This window comes from Leptosomus discolor, chromosome 14 (assembly GCF_034619465.1).
Source record: "Leptosomus discolor isolate bLepDis1 chromosome 14, bLepDis1.hap2, whole genome shotgun sequence".
NCBI classification, from domain to species: Eukaryota; Metazoa; Chordata; class Aves; order Leptosomiformes; family Leptosomidae; genus Leptosomus; species Leptosomus discolor.
The window spans coordinates 895,426-913,778 of NC_141404.1; the positions used below are offsets into that span (position 1 = coordinate 895,426).

At 53.2% G+C, this 18,353-nt stretch overlaps 2 protein-coding genes across 2 annotated transcripts; one reads left to right on the plus strand and one right to left on the minus strand.

Moving 5' to 3' along the window:
• Positions 1-79: 79 nt before the first annotated feature.
• EARS2 (glutamyl-tRNA synthetase 2, mitochondrial) lies at positions 80-7,278 on the minus strand. Its single transcript, XM_086473107.1, has 9 exons — positions 7,182-7,278; positions 6,617-6,772; positions 5,491-5,680; positions 4,738-5,210; positions 3,905-4,013; positions 3,222-3,375; positions 1,884-2,014; positions 791-926; positions 80-206 (listed from the first exon to the last, which is right to left on the minus strand). Exons 1-9 carry the CDS (start codon positions 7,276-7,278, stop codon positions 123-125), a joined length of 1,530 nt encoding a protein of 509 aa, XP_086329233.1. The 3' UTR covers positions 80-122.
• A 393-nt stretch (positions 7,279-7,671) lies between these two features.
• UBFD1 (ubiquitin family domain containing 1) lies at positions 7,672-14,141 on the plus strand. The gene is made up of 7 exons (XM_086472855.1): positions 7,672-7,702; positions 7,879-8,148; positions 8,229-8,437; positions 9,605-9,670; positions 9,880-9,985; positions 12,417-12,499; positions 13,731-14,141. Exons 1-7 carry the CDS (start codon positions 7,672-7,674, stop codon positions 13,839-13,841), a joined length of 876 nt encoding a protein of 291 aa, XP_086328981.1. The 3' UTR covers positions 13,842-14,141.
• Positions 14,142-18,353: the final 4,212 nt, after the last annotated feature.

Below are 18,353 nucleotides of genomic sequence, written 5' to 3' on the forward strand. Positions count from 1 at the left end.
GCCCAGCTCATCTGATCAAAGATAATCACACAGAGATCAAAAAACACAGGTCTAGGACAACGACTGTCACTGCCTACACCATCTGAGTCCGTGGGCTGGCTGTCGGTGCTGTTTCTCTCGTATTAGCTAGATAGTGCTCTGTGTATTCGTCCACACACTTCTTTGGGTCCCAAAGTCACCATCATCTCAGCAACGCTCGGTCCATGCTGCAAACACAGAAGAAGTCATTGTACAAATGGAAACTTACACTTTTCAGCCCGTGTTTATGCGTCACCATGACGGAAGTGACAGAGTGATTAGCTATCAGATTGCTGTTAGACCACGGGTGGGGGTTTTGTTAGCAATCTCAAAACAAGGGTTTGGGTTTTTTTTCTCCTCCTGAAGTAAAATGCTAAGAATGGTCAAACCGACCCAGAAGGGTTGATGCCAGAGCGTGAGCCAGGTTTAGGCTTTGAAGAACTTGTGTAAAACTTGGGTTTGAACTTTGTCACAGCAGATTGCACATAAAATCCTAGTTTTGCCCAAAACCTACAAGCCGGCCAACACTCCCTACAGCTGCTCCAGAGGTTTTTCTGCCTTCAGATTTGTGACCAGCATATTCACGCTTCGGCAACTGCTGCCCTTTGGCACTTTCAGAACAGCTTTCTTCCTCAACGGCTGTGGAACGGTACCTTCGCTCACAACAGAAACTGCTGTCAGTTCTGGCGAGACGTCCAAATGCCACTATCTTCCTACCAGAGAGGAGGTAGCTGTTAAAACCCAAAAAGGTCGCAGAATTTTTATTTTTTACCTGCTGCCCACTGAGAGCCAAGCGAAGGAGCTGCATGATGCTGCTGTACTTGGTCTCTTTGGTTTGCTTCTGGAGGCTTCTCAGGTCTTTGTTCAACTCCTCCATGGTCAAAACAGCTGCCTGCCTCGTCAGGAGCCTTTAGGAGAGAAGATGTCCTCACAGCCTAGGGACGTACAAACGCAGGATTCCTACCCAGAAATTACTAATGACCTCAATGACTGCCAGCTACCTCGGACTGGTTTTGCAAAATCTCCTGGCCACAGCAGCAGCTCAGGGTGAGCTCCCCTGCCCGTCAACCCTGCCCTGTGCCAGGGCACTCCCTGCTCACTGCGGCATCGGCCGTGTACACGGCTGCCCTCCCGGGCTGGCAGGCAGGACTGCTTTGCCTCGACGCTGCTGCAAAACCACACCTTTCATCTACTTCAGCAGCACCAGAAGCAGAGTTTGTTCAGAAAAGCAAACATCAAGTTTAAATTAAGCCAAGGACCTGGAAAACCACAGGAAAAGCAATAATTCCGATTTCATTGTTAATTATAAGATTTTTAGAGATGCAGGAGGCGTCACTGCGTTTCAGAGCAGACAGAACTGCAGACTGCAAGCTTGGGACAAAGACATGGAAGCAGGAAAACCCCCCCAGGGATGAGCTTTCCAGAAGTGACAGTGATTCCGGCTGGACACGCACTGTTTTCGTTCCAGAGACCCAGACACCTCCTCACATAATCTGAATACACGTTGACCAAAACCACCTTGCACTTCTCCAGTTCGATGGACAAAAGACAAAAGCACGGGTGATCAGGTGGCACGGGAAAACCCTGCCAACGCCACGGCCTCACTAGCACCACGCTGTGCTTGGTGCTTCACAAAACCCAGGTGTGACAACTCTTGCTTGAGAGCACTGGTGTGAGCTTTCTCACTGGCAAGCAGCCCTTCCATTAAAAACATGGAACTTCTCACCAGTTATTAACTACAGCACATTTCCAAGTAGAGCAAATTAAATACGAGCTGTGAGCACGTCCAACATCAATGTAGCAGCCAAGAGCAACGCTCTGGGGTGGGCAGGGGGCTGTGTACAGAGCTGGGAAGAGACACTTACCCTAAGACTCGTTTTCCTATTTCATCTGCTTCTGCAGAAATCGTTTGGAGCTGCTCTCGGGACACCGAGGGCCTAACCCAGAGGTAAGAATAATCACCCGACACCAGATTCTTCAGGAAGCTTATGTGACCCTGCAGAAAGAGCAAGGCTGAGGGTTAAGCTGTGGGGGAGCAAACTCATTCGGTCTGGACTTCACAAACAGTTAAAGAGGGTCCCAACACCCCACTGCCTCGTACTTTGACTGCTCAGAGGAAACATGAAGCGCTGATGTTTAGGGACCGAGTTTCTCGCCCCCGTAACCACCTGGTGCCAGCAGGGACGCAGCGGCAGCCCCGAGGGCCGGGGCCGGACCCGCGCCGCGGGGCCGCGCAGCCTGACTCAGCGTCAGCCCGGGGAAGCGGCTCGCTGCGCTCATCTGCGGCGCTCGGCAGACGGCGGGAAGTCACGAGTCCCCCGTCCCGCTGCCACAGCGCAGCCTTCGCACTGGAGTGCTTGGTTCCTTCCTGCCCCTACAGAGGCGGCTTTATTCCTCACAAGGAATCCCCCAGACACTGCAGCAGCATCCCAGGGGCTGGCTGGGAAGCAGCTGGGCCCGTCCTGCTTCCCGGCACTGGGAAGAGCCACGGTACCGCAGCGGCACTCCGCCACTTGACCGAGACCAGGGCTCCCACAGCACAAACCCCACTGGTTTAGCCAAGAGCTTCGCCTTCCTCTGCAAACAGACAGCTTTGACTTTGCTTCCAGGGCACGGGGCAGCAGCGAAGCAGCAGCGCCTTACGCTGCCCAGTCAGCAAGGCTCGGGGCAAGCCATCTCCTAGCCCGAGGGGCCCCGGGGGCTGGAGCTTCCCACCAGAAGGCAGCTGCATCCCAGGCTGCAGGAGAAGCACAGCCTGGAGGTTGTCCGCTCCTCTAGACAAAGCCACAGCTGACCTGATCCAGCACTACTGACAGGCCTGCTCTGAGCAGGAACCAGAGAGGTCTTCCAAGACATGTCCTACAGTTCCTTGATTCGCCTCCACGGCAGGGCCACGTCCTCCCTCTGCCGAGGGAGCTCTCTGCTGGCTTGGCAAAGTACGGATGAGCTTATGGCTCTGAAAAGGCCACCAAGACCTTCACCGTGCCTGTTCCTATGGGCCAGCTAACTCCACCATGGGATGCGGGCAGTCAGCACGCACACGACCACTTGAGCTGGCAGTGACAGCCAGTGGCCGTTGGCAGGCTGCGGAGCTTCAGAGCTCAGATCAAAGCAGTGCCCAGCACTCAGCTGAGTCTTCACCCAGGAATCCCCCAGAACCGCAGCTCACCAAGACGGTGACACAATGCCAGCACTGCCCATACTTTTCTCAGCAGGAGGACTCGCTCCACGTATTCCTTTTCTAGAACCTCTGGATCCACCTGTTGATCCCCATAGACGTGTTCCACCAGCAACTGCAACTCTCTAATTAGCTTCTGCCGCAGCCCGTCGTTCTCAATATGACGGGTGAGATGAATCCTGTAACAAAGAAAACCGCCTGTGGACTGCTTTGGGTCAGACTGAATCTAACCATCCCAGCCTCACAACATCTACCATTTAAAACCGTAGAACTGTTAGAAAAGCAACATCAAACTGCAGACAGACATTCTACCACAAAGCATTTGGCTCTAATGCACCACAGCGAATGGAAGACGCAACTCTCAGCAGCACAACGTCCCTGTAGCACAGGGCTGCACTCGCCGAAGGACCTTCTGGAAGCGTTGCCTCTTTTTAGATGCTATTTTGAAACTAAACTTAAAACCTTGCATCCTTCTACCTACGCCCACCATCTGCCTAGGTTTTACAGGGCTCCCGAGCACAGGATGGGAGAGGAGGCAGGAACGGTGCAAGCAGAAACTTGCACTTGGCTGTAGCACAGCTAAAAAGCCGCTGCGCTGGGACCACGCTTGATCCAATGAACAAAATCTCCTGACAAAGCCAAGTGCTAGGAATACATTCTCACTCACGTACAGATTATTCATTTTAAAGTTACCACTGATGTTTATACCTGTTGAATTCTGGCAGTTTTTCAAGATCCAGGAGGGCAGAGTGGGTTGTAATTCTGCCTATTTCAAACTGCGAGACCAGCTCCTCCAAAGTCCTCCCCATCTGTTTCTCTGCAAAATAACCCCACAAGGGAATAATACACATGCACTCTCCTGCAGAGAACAAGGGTCACTGCGTCCCACTGCAAGCCTCAGGCGCGGGGCTGGGGCAGCAGCACAGCCAAGGAAGAAGGGACGCAGGAGAGCCGCGTTTCACAGCGCTAACCAGGAGGGAACCTGTAGCAGGCACCCGCGGGAAGCTGCCCTCTCCCTGAGAGCAGGCTCTGCCAACTACTGGCAAGGACCTGGAAACTGGGACGTTCTGCTTGGCTCCTCAGCGGAACACCCCTTGCATCAGTCAGCCAAAAAGAAGTAACACTCAGCTGGGAGGCTCTGCTGCCCAAGAAGGGTTTTGATCCCAAGCAGAGTTCGCGAAACACAACTTAATTTGTGATCCCCACACAGCAAGAGCAACAAAAGGAGTCATTGACTCAACTTCTCACGGTCTTTCAGGTTAAACGAGAAGTGTGACCAATGTAACACACAACACTGCCATTATTAACCACAGAACACAAGCTTTCCCAAGAGTTCACAGACAGTTTCTTCACCCCGAGATGAATGTTGTCCCAGGTGGGAACCCATTAAGCATCAGACTCCATTTAAATGGCTGCACAGAGGCAGAAAGATTCCCACCATTCCCACACACCGCCCAGTCTTTCACAGGAGCTCTGCAGAAGCCCTGGTCGCCTAACACCCATTTCGTGACCCCTTCCAACACGGCCAAAGCGCTGCTTACCTGCGAACCCGGAGCCGCAGTTGGTTATGATGTCCAGGAGGGCCTCTGGCAAGTAGCCATCCCGAGCAAAGCGCTCCAGGAAGATGTCCCCCTGCCTTTTCGACAGCTTGCCGCCGTCTTTGTTCAGAAGCAGCGGGAGGTGACCAAACTGAGGGGGGTCCCAGCCAAAGGCCTTGTAGAGAAGGAGGTGCTTGGATGTTGAGGTCAGCCACTCGGTTCCGCGCAGAACGTGGCTGATGCCCATGTGGTGGTCATCCACCACGTTTGCCAGGTGGTAGGTGGGGAAGCCGTCCCCCTTGAGAATCACCGGGTCGCCTTCCACGTCAGCCACCTCGTGCTTGTTCCAGCCATAGACCAGGTCCCAAAAGGGTTCCACCCCCTTCTCCAGCCGGAAGCGGACCACCCACTCGAGGCCCTGCGACAGCTTCTCAGACACTTCGGTGGGCGTCAGGTGCCGACACCGGTTGTCGTACCTTTGAGAAAGGAGAACCAAGGTCTCCGTTCAACGCAGGCCACGCCCATCAGCCATTTTTACGTTCCCAAAACTCTAAACTGACCCCTGAACCTTAGCTGTAATCGGCCCCCTACGTGTCCAGTCAAACCGCCCCATCTCTGGAGGTCACCTGCCTAAGCCTCACCCCTGGCGTCTCCCGCTATGGGCAGTGAGATTACAATCCTCTTGCCACGTATGTTGCCACAAGTTTTTGCAAGCGTGCGGCACAGGGAACCACCCAAGGGACGAGGAATCCGTACCGCGGGGTCTGCTGGCTCCGCAAAGCCTCCTTCTTCAGCAGCTCCAGGCGCTGAGGGGTGCAGAAGCAGCGGTACGCCGCGCCTCGCTCCAACAGCACCTCGCTGGCTCTCCTGTAGAGGTCAAGTCTGTGTGACTGCTGGTAGGGTCCAAAGGAACCACCGCGGCGAGGACTCTCGTCAGGGGGAACACCTGGAATATCGGTATGACGGGACTCAAACACCCAGTAAAGAGGCAGAGCGAACCCCGCCACCGGGCACGCTGAATGAAGGTGAAACAGCAGGTTCTAGAGAGCATCCAAAGGTGGTTTCTGCTCCAGGACAGGCAGCTAACGGCATCTGTCTAGCCCAGGAGTCAGATTCCCTGAGACTCAGAAGATAAATGGCAGCCAACATCACCAGGGTTTAGAGTACTGTGTGTGAAGCAGAGAGCAGAAACAGAGCCCAGAACCCAGTAAACAGCTGAGCAGCCCTGATGCACTGCCTAGAGCAAAATTAGTGCCCACCCTTCGTACAGTAAAGGACACTCGTACCACAGAAATACCGTTGAGACCATAGACGATTATTTTACCTGCTGCAAAGTTACTACTCAACAGGAAAGCCCTACTCCCTCAGAGCTTACCTGCCCATTAATGGCAGCATCGGTGGGATCCGCTCTGTCACAAGTTCTAAAATCACCCTTGCTTCTCGTCCTCAAACTCAAAAAGCAGCAGCAGATTCAAAATGAAAACGGACGCCTCCGGATCCCCTTTAGCCCATCCTCCGTACACAAACAGTTTATAAATTCACAGGGAGGTCTGCGAGCTCCAGCTGCTCACCTGCCCGTCACCTCTCTCGTGCACAACCTCTGTTACAACTCCACATTGGGCCACTTCCACAGATTTGGATCTTTCTGTGTGTCAGACAAGGCAGCCAACAGAAACCGAGCCTAACCAGCTATTTCTGCTATAAAACATGCTTCCAGTAGGACTTTCCTGACTCCTAGCCGTAGAAATAACAACATTTCTACTACTTCATCATGTAAAGCACTGCCCTATTGCTCTCACGCAAAACACCCTCAATTTGGGTACTGCCAACCTCTAAAAAGAAGAGAATCTTTCCGTAAGCAAAACCCAAAAGGTGTCTGTACCTGCCCAGTCCAGCATGTCCTCTATCCCTTCTGCAGCGCCGGGCACCACGCGGGTTTGGTCCGTGTCCTCCACCCGCAAAACAAAGGTCCCTCCGTGCTTTTTGGCAAAAATATAATTGTACAAAGCCGTCCGGAGGCCGCCCAAATGCAGAAAACCTGTTACCGGGGGAAGTCAGAGATGACGACAATTGAGGCCCAATAAGGAGACTTTTGGACACGAGCGGGAGGGGCAGCGCTGCCTGTAACGGGAGCGGACGGGAACGGCGCCGGGGCTGGGAGCCGCGCCGCACGGAGACCCTCACTACCGAACTAAGCTACCGTGAACGGCTTTCCCAGGGCATATTCCCTGAACCGGCCGGGAAACCGCTCACGAGCCGGCGCGGGCTCGGAAACGCATTTCCGCTGCCTCCCCCGCGGCCCGGCCCGGCCCGGCCCGGCCTCACCCCGCCCCGTACACGCTCCTCAAGTGTTTGAATTCACGTTTTCCAACCCAAAGCGCCGTCCCCGCCCGCTGCGAAGCCCGCCGGGGGCGGGAGGGACGGGCCTAGCGAGGGGCCGGCGTTACCTGTGGGGCTGGGCCCAAACCGCACCCGCGGCCCCCGCACCGGGCCCAGCCCCGGGCCCCGCACCGGCCCCGCCGCGCTCCGCAGCGCTCGCGCCATCCCTCCGCGCCGCCCACGTGGCCGCGGGCGCCGCTTCCGCTCGGGAGCGGCCAGCCAATCCCCTGGCCCGCAGCGGCCGGGGGGCGGGGCTTGCCCCGCAAAGGCGCCGCCCTCCTCCTCCTCCCGCCGTGCCGCACCGGCAGCGCGGGGGGCGGGGGGGGAGGGGCAGGGCCGCCGCCACGACCCCCGGCAGCGCAGGGCCCCGCCGCCCGGGCCGGGGAGCGCCGGGAGGAGGGTCGGATCGCTCCTGCCCGCGTCCCCGGGAGGCGCGGTCGGAGGGGCTCGCCCCGCCCACCGGGCTGGGAAGGGGGCGGGCTACGGGAGCCGGCGCGGCCCAGCAGGCAGCGGCGGGCATTTCCCGGCGTGCCCCGCGGCGGATTGTACACAATCATCATGGCCGCCGCCGCCTCTGCCGCCGCCGATGGTAGGAGCCCGCGGTGCCGGCGGCGGGGCGAGGCGGCGGGCGGCGGGGCGGGGTGAGGCGGGGAGGCGCCGGCGGTGGGAGCCGGCCCTGGGCGGGCGGGGCCGGGGCGCGGGCGGGCCGGGGCGGGCCGGGGCCGGTTCCCGCTGTCCGGGCGCTTCCTGTCCGCTCGCCCCCAGGTGCCGAGGAGCCGGGCATGGAGGCGGAGGCGCAGGAGCTACCGCTGGGCTGCGGCGGAGAGGGCGGCTCGGCGGCGGCGGCGGGGAGGCCTCCGGAGGGCGAGGAGCGGCGGGATCCCCCGCAGGCGTCTGTCAGCAACGGCGGCGAGGCGGAGAGCGGGAAGGAGCTGGTGGAGCTCAAGGTGATCTGGAACAAGAACAAGTACGACGTGAAGTTCTGCCTGGACAGCACGGGGGCCGAGCTGAAGCAGAAGATCCACTCGCTCACAGGTCTGTCGGGGCTGCCGCCGCCGCCTCCACCCGCCCCGCCGCCGCCCGGCGCTCTCTTAACCGCTCTTCTTGCCTCTTAGGCCTTCCGCCTGCCATGCAGAAAGTTATGTTCAAGGGACTGCTGCCGGAGGAGAAAACGTTGCGGGAAATCAAAGTAACGAACGGAGCAAAAATCATGGTCGTTGGCTCTACTATCAATGATGTTTTAGCGGTAAATACACCCAAAGAAGCTGCTCAACAGGAGGTCAAAGCTGAAGAAAACAAAAAGGAGCCGCTTTGCAGGCAAAAGGTTGTTGATGTCTCAGTAATTCCTGGCGTGGGGGAGCTGTAGGGTTTACGCGGTTTCTTGTAACCCTCTGCCGTCCCCTTTGGGTCCTGTTCCTCCCTAAAGCAGGCTGGGGCTGAGCGGCAGGAGGGCTCTGTGCGGTCCTGGCAGCAGAAAACGTTTGGCTGAGCGAGGCTGGGGCTGTGCAAGACACTGCATGTGCCGGTGCCGGGCACAGCCTAGCGTTTCAGACCAGAAATGGTAAATAGCAGAAATATTTCATGGTGGTTAGCTCAAACGCGGTCTAAATTAATTATATCTAAAAACTAACTAAATTTTTGTTAGCATAAAAAGAGTTTGATCTCCAAAAGCTGCCGCTAAAATGAGCACCAAGAGAGCAGTTCCTGCGGCTGTCCCAGCACGGGAGGGGACATGGGTGTTGAATGCGCCTCTGGCATCTTGGCCTCCAAACAGGGAGTGAAGTCCAGTGCGGTGAGGCTGGGTTTGGTGGCGGTGTGGTGTCTGGTGGGGCTGATAAAGGACTTTCGGCTCAAGGTATTGCCGCCCTCGTACCTTCCTCAAAATAAATTTGATTAAAAATTTAGTGTGTCGTCAAACCGCAACCCTTCTGAAACGTGCTGTTGTTTTTCTGTAGCTTGCCGTAGTTCGCGTTCACAGCGAGTTCCGTCGTTGTTTAACGGTGCTCAGCAGCTGCCGAGCTGCCAGCGTGGTTTTCTGGGTTGCTGCTGCCCGACTCTGTTCTGGTTCGTGCTGTGTTGCGTATGTGGCGCTCGCAGATGCGGAGGGTTCTCTGCCGTTCGCTGGATGTAACCTTGACTGTTAAAAACCGCCTTGCCCACGGCCAGCTGCGCGGTTCAGCGTGTACGGCGTCACGGTGGGACTCGGGGTGTTTTAGTTCTTTTATGGATATAAATATACATGTGTGTTCTAGAAGGGACGTTGCCCTTTGCGTTATATCGGGGTTGCGTTCATTTATATGATTTCTCTAGACTGCCGCAGCAAGTGCTGGGTTAGCTTTGAAAATGAACAGTTTCCCGTGTGATAAATGACTGTGAGCAGTCCTGAACCGTCTCTTAGTGCTACTGGGCTATGGTCAAGGCTGCAGCTGGAAGTAAACTGAAAAGCTCTGTTGTGTTCCTGTAAATTCTAATTTCTGTTTTTGTATTGCAGCAACACAGAAAAGTATTGGATAAAGGAAAACCTGACGATGTGATGCCTTCTGTTAAAGGTGTTCAGGTGAGTAAACAAGGGCTTGAGACACTGTGGGAATCAGAAGAGACACTTTTTTTTTTGTGGTTTGAGACCTTTCTGGGCTGGTTTGATCGTTCTTTGCTATCTTAGCAGAAAACTGGAAAGATGGATCATCCTTGTACTTAAAAGGTTAAGAGCATGTGGCTTTCCTGTTGAAGTCCTTCACCGTGACTTTCTGTGTTGTGTCTTTGTAGGAGCGCCTGCCAACAGTGCCGTTGTCCGGCATGTACAACAAGTCAGGGGGGAAAGTGAGATTGACCTTTAAACTTGAGCAAGACCAGTTATGGATTGGTACAAAAGGTGAGCAACTCTCAAACTCTGCGGTGAATAATCGGTAATTGGGGCATAAGTGTATTGTGTGACCCAGAAATGGCCTCTGGAGTGACTGGATTGTGTTTAGGAGTTAATGTTGGTGTTGTGATACTTCAGAACTGAATCTTGCTTCCTCTTCTCAAATGCCATCCTCCCGGATGGTTGGGTGTTAGTGGGTGTCTTACCGCTGTTCTTGAAACACTTGAGCTCAGCTGTGCCAGTAGAGCGATGTTCCAGTCTGGTGTCCATAGCTCCAGATGTAAATCACAGCGTCGGGCACTTCCAGCCCAGCTCAAAAGCTCTTCCTAAGCGTTGGGTCGATGCCAGCACCAGAGAGGCTCAGCGCCTTGGCTGCGGCTCGCAAGGGAGTCTTGGGCCTGGCCCTAAAAGCAGGAGCGCTGGTGTCTTGTCGTTATCCGTCCTTCCGACCCAAATTAGGTGGGTGTCTTGTTTCAGCGGCGTGCGGCTGCAGGAACGGGCGCGCGTTGCTGGGCAGAGGAGTCAGCTTTCCGCCTTGAGCGCTGCCAGGAGGAGCTGGCGGTGCTGTGGTGATAACGGGCGTTGCTGGGGACGCCTCCGATGACCCGCGCCTCCAAAGGAAGCTGTGCTCCTTGGGTCTGACCAGGATGGGGCAATATTAGTGATGAGCAAGAGGAACAAAGGGCTTGCTTGCTGTCCCAGTAGAGTAACCTAGTTGGATGGTAATGGTAGCTTTGGGTGGCGCCTCCAGCTGCTGCGTTATTTCCAAAGCAAGCAGAAATCTGGGAAGTTTTTGACCTTTCCTTTGCAGGACAGACTTGACTGTGAAGATTTTCCTGGCTTTAAAACCTCCACTGGTACCAGTTGCAGTGATTTTCCTCCTGGGCTAAGTGACAGAGCGAGACATTGGGGTGGTTTTTCCTCTGTAGGTTGGGCAGCCAGATCTTTTTGTTACTGACTCTGTGTTCTGAAGACGTGCTTAGTATTTAGATGATTAATCCTGTTGCTTCACCTTCTAGGCAAGTTTCAAGTTTAGTATTTTAGTGTTTCTGAGGTGTTCTAGATTAGTGTTTCTTAAGCTGTGAAATTTCATTCTTCTAGTTGTCTGTCTTTCACGTAACCTATTTCCCTGCTTCCCAAAATGAGCAGCAGCTTGCTTCCTCTAAGGAATGGTTGTAATTACTGGCTGTTGTTGGGGGAAAAAATCCTTCCTGCTCTGAGAAATGGATGGCAGATGCCGGCACATAAGGGCTAGGATGAAACCAGCTGGGTGTTACGTGGTTTTCACTTGCTAGGCCTGGAAAGCTGAAACTGGTTCTTCCCCCACGCAGCCTCCCTGTGTGTCACGGGTCTCTGTGCAGTTCTGGAGCCTGAGGTTGGTACGGGTGGGTGTTTCTGAGTTGCTCTGCCATCTTCAGAGACGTTTGTTATACGGATTTGTCTGGTGCCGAGATACTGAGAGGGGTGATTGAGTTACAGGACGCTAAACGAGGGCAAAGGAAGGTTTTACTCGATGAGTGAATGTCGTGAGTCCGAGTGGGCTGGTTTGGGGTCAGCACCACTGAGTTTAACTCCCTGGGTGCCCTTTTTGGGCGGGTGCCTTTTTTGGGGGTCTCACAAATTGGGTGTATCTAAGGCACTCACAGTTCAGTTTCTCCTTGGCAGGGTGTCTGTGGTTTTCTCTGCCTTGTATCCAAGAAGATAGTTTTAGGCTGGCACTGAAAGCTGGGACTGGAAGGAAGGATCTTGGGGTTAAGTCTTCAGAAAGAAGTGAGGACAGACCTGAGGCAGAAAAAGTCTGCCATGAACCAGGATCTCTGTCATCCTTGTGGGTTACCTCTGGCTGACGGACTTTACTCTGTCGTGTAGTTATAGTCACCCTTTTTTTCAGCTTTTTTTTTGTTTTGTTTCTTTCCCTATTTGCTCATTAGTGTTTCCCTCCCTGTGCTTTTACAGCAGCAGTTGCACACTGTCTCAGGGTGAGAGCAGGACTAGGCTTTCGAAGAGTTGGTTAGCCTGTCTTTCAGCTTTTTCAGCCTCCTCATTTCTGCAGAGCTTAGGATAATCCTTGGCACTCAGTCCTGAGTGTTCTTGCACCTCGACCAGTTTTCACTGTGGCGAGTAATCCTGCTGCTCCGAGTGTTCCTCATGGGGAAGCATTAAGGTTTTCCCATCTCTGGGTTTAGGCCCGAATCGGGTGCGCTGAAGTACGTAATGTGGAGAACTGTGTGATCCCGTTCTGGGTCTCTTGAAATTATTGACGTGCCGGCGGTGGGGAGTGTGGTAATGTGGAAGGCAAAATGCGGTGTCCAAAGTTCACCCAAAGAGGAGACTGCTGACATGAGGAGCTTTTGGAAGCAATGGAGGTGGTATTTGAAGTTAATGTGCAATGCTGCTTCCTCGTACGTCAGAAATAATACTTTGATCAATTTTAATGTAGAGAGAACAGAAAAGTTACCCATGGGGTCCATTAAAAATGTGGTGAGTGAACCTATTGAAGGACACGAGGATTATCACATGATGGTAAGTAATGTCTCTCCTTCAATAATACCCAGTCTCATTACTTCATGCCATACTGAGAAGTAAGGCTTTCACGTGGAGGTGGGTGGCAGCACCAGCCTCGTGTGTGGGGAAGATGGGGATGTGGAAACGTTTTGGGTGACACATTGAGTGTCCGCTGCTGTGTGGAAGTCTGGGCTGGTTCCACGTAAACATTAAGTGCTTAAGTGTTATTTCACATCGTCCGTCTTGTGATGGTGTTAAAACAGGTAAAAATACTCACAATATAGCCCATGATTTCTAATGTTAGTGATGTTTTCCTATGTCTAGTTTGCTTTCTAGTTTCTGTTATGTTTATATGAGCACAACAGAAACTGTTGACGGTTTCTGAAGGTTAAAAATAAGTCATTTGGTGATGTAATATTTTTTTTTCTGTATGTAATTTTCTGAAAAACTGGTATTTGGTCTAGAAAAGCAGCACATTTAAGAGAGCTGGGCTAATTCCACTGAATTTTTGGCTGTTTCTTTTAATGTATGGGGTGATTTGAGGTCCTGCTTTCCAAAGTACAGTTACTAACTTTTACTGCTGAAGTGAGTTCCTTCTACAAGTCTGTTTCCTCCTTTAAGGGAAGAGTGGGGAAATGTTATACCTTAAAATTACTGTCCACAGGAGGGCGTTGATCTAGGCTTCGTCCAAACACTTGAGTTTTGATCACCCATGTAAGATGTTCTCTTCAGACTATGCTGCAATAAACTCTGAGCCTAAAGCAAGGCTAGAGGTTATCGGCATGCCACGGTGCTCCTCCCCTGTGTGAGCTGGCCTGCGTTGGGAATAGGACGTTATGTCTAAATAGGAAGTTCTGTGACCCTGAGAACGTGGTCGTTGTCTGCCTTAGCTTCTGTTTGGCTTCTCAGCTTTGTGCAGTCTGGTCATTCCTTCAGAGACTTGGAGGTGCGCTTCAGATTCTGCCGTCCAGAATGGTTCCCTCACGTTCTGGGCACTGGCCGCGAGTTTTCGCCGCTGCTGTGCCAGCGTGAAAGGGAAGAGCTCGGCAGTTAGTTGGTGCTTCCCAGCTCTTGTTCCTCTGAGGGATGCTCTCGTGACTGCTCCCCCAGAACCGTGGTGTGCACGGGGGGCTGGCAGGAGGCAGTAGGTGCCACGGCCCTGTCTGAGCTGGGGGATGAGCTGTGTCTGTCCGCCGGTGTAAGCTGTGCTGTTTCCCCTGTGTAAACGCTGTCGTTTTTAACTTTGCAGGCATTTCAGCTGGGCCCAACAGAAGCGTCTTACTACTGGGTCTATTGGGTACCCACTCAATATGTTGATGCAATCAAAGACACGGTGCTGGGCAAGTGGCAGTATTTTTGAAAGCACGCTCACCTCTGGCACGGGAAAATGACACAAAACTAAGGACACTGCTGGGAGAGGCCTCCAACATCCCTGGATGTGATAGTCCTGGAACTTGTTAATAAAATATGATAAACGAGGCACTGACGGAAGCCAGAGGTGATGTTCTTTCACCATTAGTTTACTTTTAACTTAAAAATTTCACCATCCTTTTTCTGCAGTCAGCTTCAACCATATTTAAAGCAAATACAATGGAAATCAATAAATCTGAATTCACAAAATATCGTGTGTAATACACTTAAATCTGCTGAGAGTTGATCTTCCAATTTAGTTTTAAAAAGAAAATATTACAATGTATTATTGAGGATTTTTTACATGGTTTGAACAAAAACAAGTATTTTCATAATCTTTCCGTTACAAGCGTTAGACTTAATTTAGTTACTTGGTTGTGACTGAGAATTTCAGAAACAGTTTTTTAGAAATAAACTTTACACAGTATGCAAAATGGATGTTCAGTAAGCCATATCCTGCTGGCCCTTTTGTTTCAGGTTTGCCTCTTTGGTAGCAAAACTAATTTTTTTTTTTTTTTTTTTTTAACCCAAAGATGCCCTGCTTTTACTTGGGTTTCTCACTTTATTTTGATGTGGTCCCAGAAGCTCTGGGTTGTGCTCTGAGGCACGTTCAGAGCAGATGAACACCGCTGTGGATGCTTTGTCATGGCCATTGACCCAGTGCTGCTCCCTGTCCCCTTGGTGCCACCTTGGTTGCTCCCCTCCCACCTGCACCCCTGCTCCTGTTCCGCCTCCTGCCCCGGGGTGCGACCTTGGAGGAGCCTTTTCTCCATCCGGAGCCGTTTTGCAGCTGTGGCCGTGACACTCACCTGCTCGCTGGGGAACGCCGGCTGGCACGGGCGGGTCTGGCAAAGGGAGCGAACCAAAGAGACCTTCCTGCCTCCCGTGGGGTGGGGGGAGCGGGGGAGAGAAGCTCAGGAGCTGCCTGGGATCCTGAATAATTGCAGTCGTCTTTTGTGACCTGGACTTGAGAATTGATAGCGATGTCGCTCGCGGAGTCTTGCCAAACTTAGAGTCTGTCCAGCAGCTGATCTTTGGAAATTTACATCACCTTTCGGCTTTTCCCTTGCTCAAGTTTACGGAAGTTCTTGCATCTCGTCCTGTCTGCAATAATGCTCCTCGCCTTGGCTTTGGGACGTTCCTGCGTGTCATCTCAGCCGTTCACGTGCCATTTACCTCAGGATTCCTGAACGGGCCTCTCGGTCCCGAGAAGGTGCACACCCGTAACAGGCTGCACGGTGCGGTCAGACTGAACCAGTCCTGCGCTGTCCGAAACCTGCGCCTGACAGATCGCTGTCCTTCCACACCGTGGGCTCCATCTTGCTCGGTGCCAGTAGCCCCACACTTCGTGAGGCTCCTGCAGAAAAGCCGTGCAGGAATAGCTGATCGTAACGTAGCCCGTGTCCATTTTTCACTCTCCTTGAAACAGCCCAGTCGAAACTCAGCAGGTGCAAATTCCCAAATGAGTATTTATTTTATTTCTACTTGATTTTACTTGAGGTACTGGGAAAAGCGTTCGCTTTCTGGTGTGTGTTAAGGTGACGTGTTTACCTGTAGGCTCTTGCTAGCAACCTAGGCAGCTTTTGGGTTGTATTTTCCGCTGGAACGCTCATGCAGTGTGAACTTTAAAGGTGTTTCATATCCTCCATATAAACTAGTGATGTGCTTGTCCCTCCTGGAGCTGGAGGCATTTCCTTTCCGCGTGCAGGCCACCAGCAGCGGGTCTGGGCAGGAGCTCTCCCTGCGGCGGTGCTGTGTCACCTCCCCGGAACAGCCCCTGCGACGCGGGGAGCGAGCGAGGGCCGGTTGGTGGGAGAGAACGTTACAGACCGACGGCGGCTGTCACACCTCCGGGGTTCTGATTGCCGGTGCTGGTGCTAAGGCTCGAATTTAGCACTCAGCCCCCGGGGGAGGGCGTGCGCGCCAGCAAACGGGTGACGTGAGCTGCCTCTGTCACCCGGGGTCACCTGTGCCCTCGCCGGCCGGTCGGTTCGTGGTTATCGGCTCCCGCTTGCTCCTTGCCTTGCTCGGACCTGTCCCCTTGTGCTTCCCTCGCCTGTCCCGTTCCTGCCCAGGGCGCCTGTCCCAGCGCCAGCTTCTCCCCAGCGGTCCTGCCTCTCTGTGCCGGCCGCGGCCACCCGGGGGAGGCAGGTACCTGGGCAGGGGGGCTCCCTGGGCTTGGGGTGCGGGGCCGCCTTCACCACCCCGGGCTGCTGCTTTCCAAGGGCACAGTTGCTCTGCGGCCCGTGCCTGCTGCAGTCCATCACCTCAAAAGGAACAGAATCCATAAACGGTTACAAAGCGGTTTTAAACGTGGAGAAGAAAATATAAACTAAGAAAATGTGATCCTGTCGAGGCGCTGCTTTTCAAGTTGGATTTGATTTGAGGAAGGAAATGGCTTCACTTTTTTGTTCTGTGTTCAAAGATTGAGTTAAAATGCGGGAGAGCGATACTTGCATCCAGTGCTTTAGTTGGTGTTTGGCCTAATGTAGTGGCTTTCTTGGGAGTTCTTCGACATGAGTACTCCATGAGCTTGGCAACACCACTCTGAAGAGCCTTTCTCTTTCAGAATGATGTGGAGCTTTATCTTCTGGTAGATACCAGTTTATCCAAGGCAATTATTGACACTAACTAATGATCAGTGACATCTAAGAAAACACCATCTCTAGCTCAGTAGTGTCACAGCGTGCCTGACTGGGGAGCCGTTCGCTCGCCTCTTTCTTGAGTCGGGATCTCTGCGGTCGTCTCCAGGGCAGATTCAGCGTAACAAATGGTCCTGTGGAGGAATTTGGCCACTGGTCCTCAGTGAGACGCAAGAGTTGTGAGTAAAGTGCAAATGTAGTCAGTGTTTTGAGTTGGCTGATGACATCTTGGATCTCAAAACAATCTTTGTCTTTTGTAGGAAGTTTGTGGCAATGCCTGGTGATTCTTGTGCAAAAGTTCATTTCGGGTAAATCACAATTTAACAGTGTCTGCTCAACGGAGACGGGTTCCCTGCTGGATAGATCTGTCATTCCCGGTGAGCGTTTTGGGGTGCAGCTCCTTATGAAGTTGTATTAAGTGCTTTGCTGGGTTTACTGACTGGGAGTTAAAGCATCCGTCGTGCAAGCGTGGGTTTCCCCAGAACAAGACCGGGGTTTCCCACGCCTGGGCAGCGTCTCCCCCCTCGCAGGGGTCCCGCCACAGCCCCCGAGCTCTCCGTGCGCGGGGCGGCTGCAGCTCCCTGCCTGCCCTCCCTTTGCCCTCTCCATGCCCAGCCCTGTATGTCTCTGCTTCCCACCTTGTCCTGACTTCAGTGTCCCTTCCTTCTCCGTCGGTGCGTCCCAGGCGTACACAGGTCCTGGGTTGGGATTGCATCGGGAATGCAGGAGTGTGTCCTGGGCTGGGTGTGAGCAGAGACCCACCTTGCGTGAGAATCTCCTGTTACTCGCAAGTTTTTCATACCGAGACTAAAGTAGATCATTAATCTCCATTAACGATCCTGTTTGATGAGAAATGTGTGACCTGAGGCTGTTGTGATGCTGGGGGAGACCTGAACGATCTGAACTCAGCACAAGATGAGAGACCGCCGGCCCCACGGTACGTTATCCCCGGTAACGCACAGGGCCTGCTCAGCGTGGACGCAGTTCGTGTGCCTCGCGTCTTCCTACCTTCAGGGCCAAAGAGAAACGATCCCCTTGCAGTGACGCTCCCGAGGTCCGTGCTGTGCCCGTCTGCCCGTGCTCTCCCCAACAGCAGCGCCCCCTCGGCCCTGGGCCGGGTGCTCCCCGGGCCGGCCCGGCCAGGCGAGGTTTGTTTCCAGACTTTCCTCCTTTCGTTTGCTTTTTCTGCCTCTGTAACTCGAGTTTCCCAATGGAACTGTTTTCGTTGAGGTTTGTACTCCAGCTTTCGCCGCCCCGTAGGATGAGGTCGTTAGTGTCTTGTTTTGTTAATTCGTGGTCACTGGGGGGAGGGAGGAGGGGGACCAGGAGAGCCAGGGCAAGTCCCGTGTGGAGCATACGGCCCTTTTACCTTCTAGCCAAGGATTCGCTCTCTGTGGCTCATGGAAGTTCTCTATGTCTTATCCGTATTCTAAGCAATTCATTCTTTGGTTTTATATTAAAAAAAGTCTTCGATATTTGTGTCCGCTGCAGATTTATTTTAAATGGAATATGTAAGTACCATGTATTATGGTATTTTTAAATAATCTATTGCCTATTTTAGGGGAGGGGGACGTGACAAATATTTAGTCTTAGATTTGCACTGCTGGATTTTTTAAGTGTAACCTTGACTGGTTATCCTATTATTTTATTCTGTAAGATTAGTCTTATGAATTAAAGTTTGATAATTAAGTATTTCTGTGTGTGAGTGTTTCAGTGTTCTGCACATACTGTATGAACAACTGTTGGCAAAGGGCTCGTGGTTCGTTTCTTTGCAGGAAGAGGGGTGCAGGCAGATAGTGGGGCCCGGTGCGCGCTGTCAC

What these genes read in the sequence shown, in the direction of transcription:
- EARS2 (XM_086473107.1), bottom strand. Translation starts at nt 7,278, where the DNA reads ATGGCGCGAGCGCTGCGGAGCGCGGCGGGGCCGGTGCGGGGCCCGGGG. An exon ending in GTTTGGGCCCAGCCCCACAG is followed by an intron (nt 6,773 to 7,181) that starts GTAACGCCGGCC and finishes CCCCGGTAACAG; the next exon opens with GTTTTCTGCATTTGGGCGGC. An exon ending in TGGCTCTCAGTGGGCAGCAG is followed by an intron (nt 207 to 790) that starts GTAAAAAATAAA and finishes CTGTGTTTGCAG; the next exon opens with CATGGACCGAGCGTTGCTGA.
- UBFD1 (XM_086472855.1), top strand. Translation starts at nt 7,672, where the DNA reads ATGGCCGCCGCCGCCTCTGCCGCCGCCGATG. An exon ending in AGCCGCTTTGCAGGCAAAAG is followed by an intron (nt 8,438 to 9,604) that starts GTTGTTGATGTC and finishes TTTGTATTGCAG; the next exon opens with CAACACAGAAAAGTATTGGA. An exon ending in CTTCTGTTAAAGGTGTTCAG is followed by an intron (nt 9,671 to 9,879) that starts GTGAGTAAACAA and finishes GTGTCTTTGTAG; the next exon opens with GAGCGCCTGCCAACAGTGCC.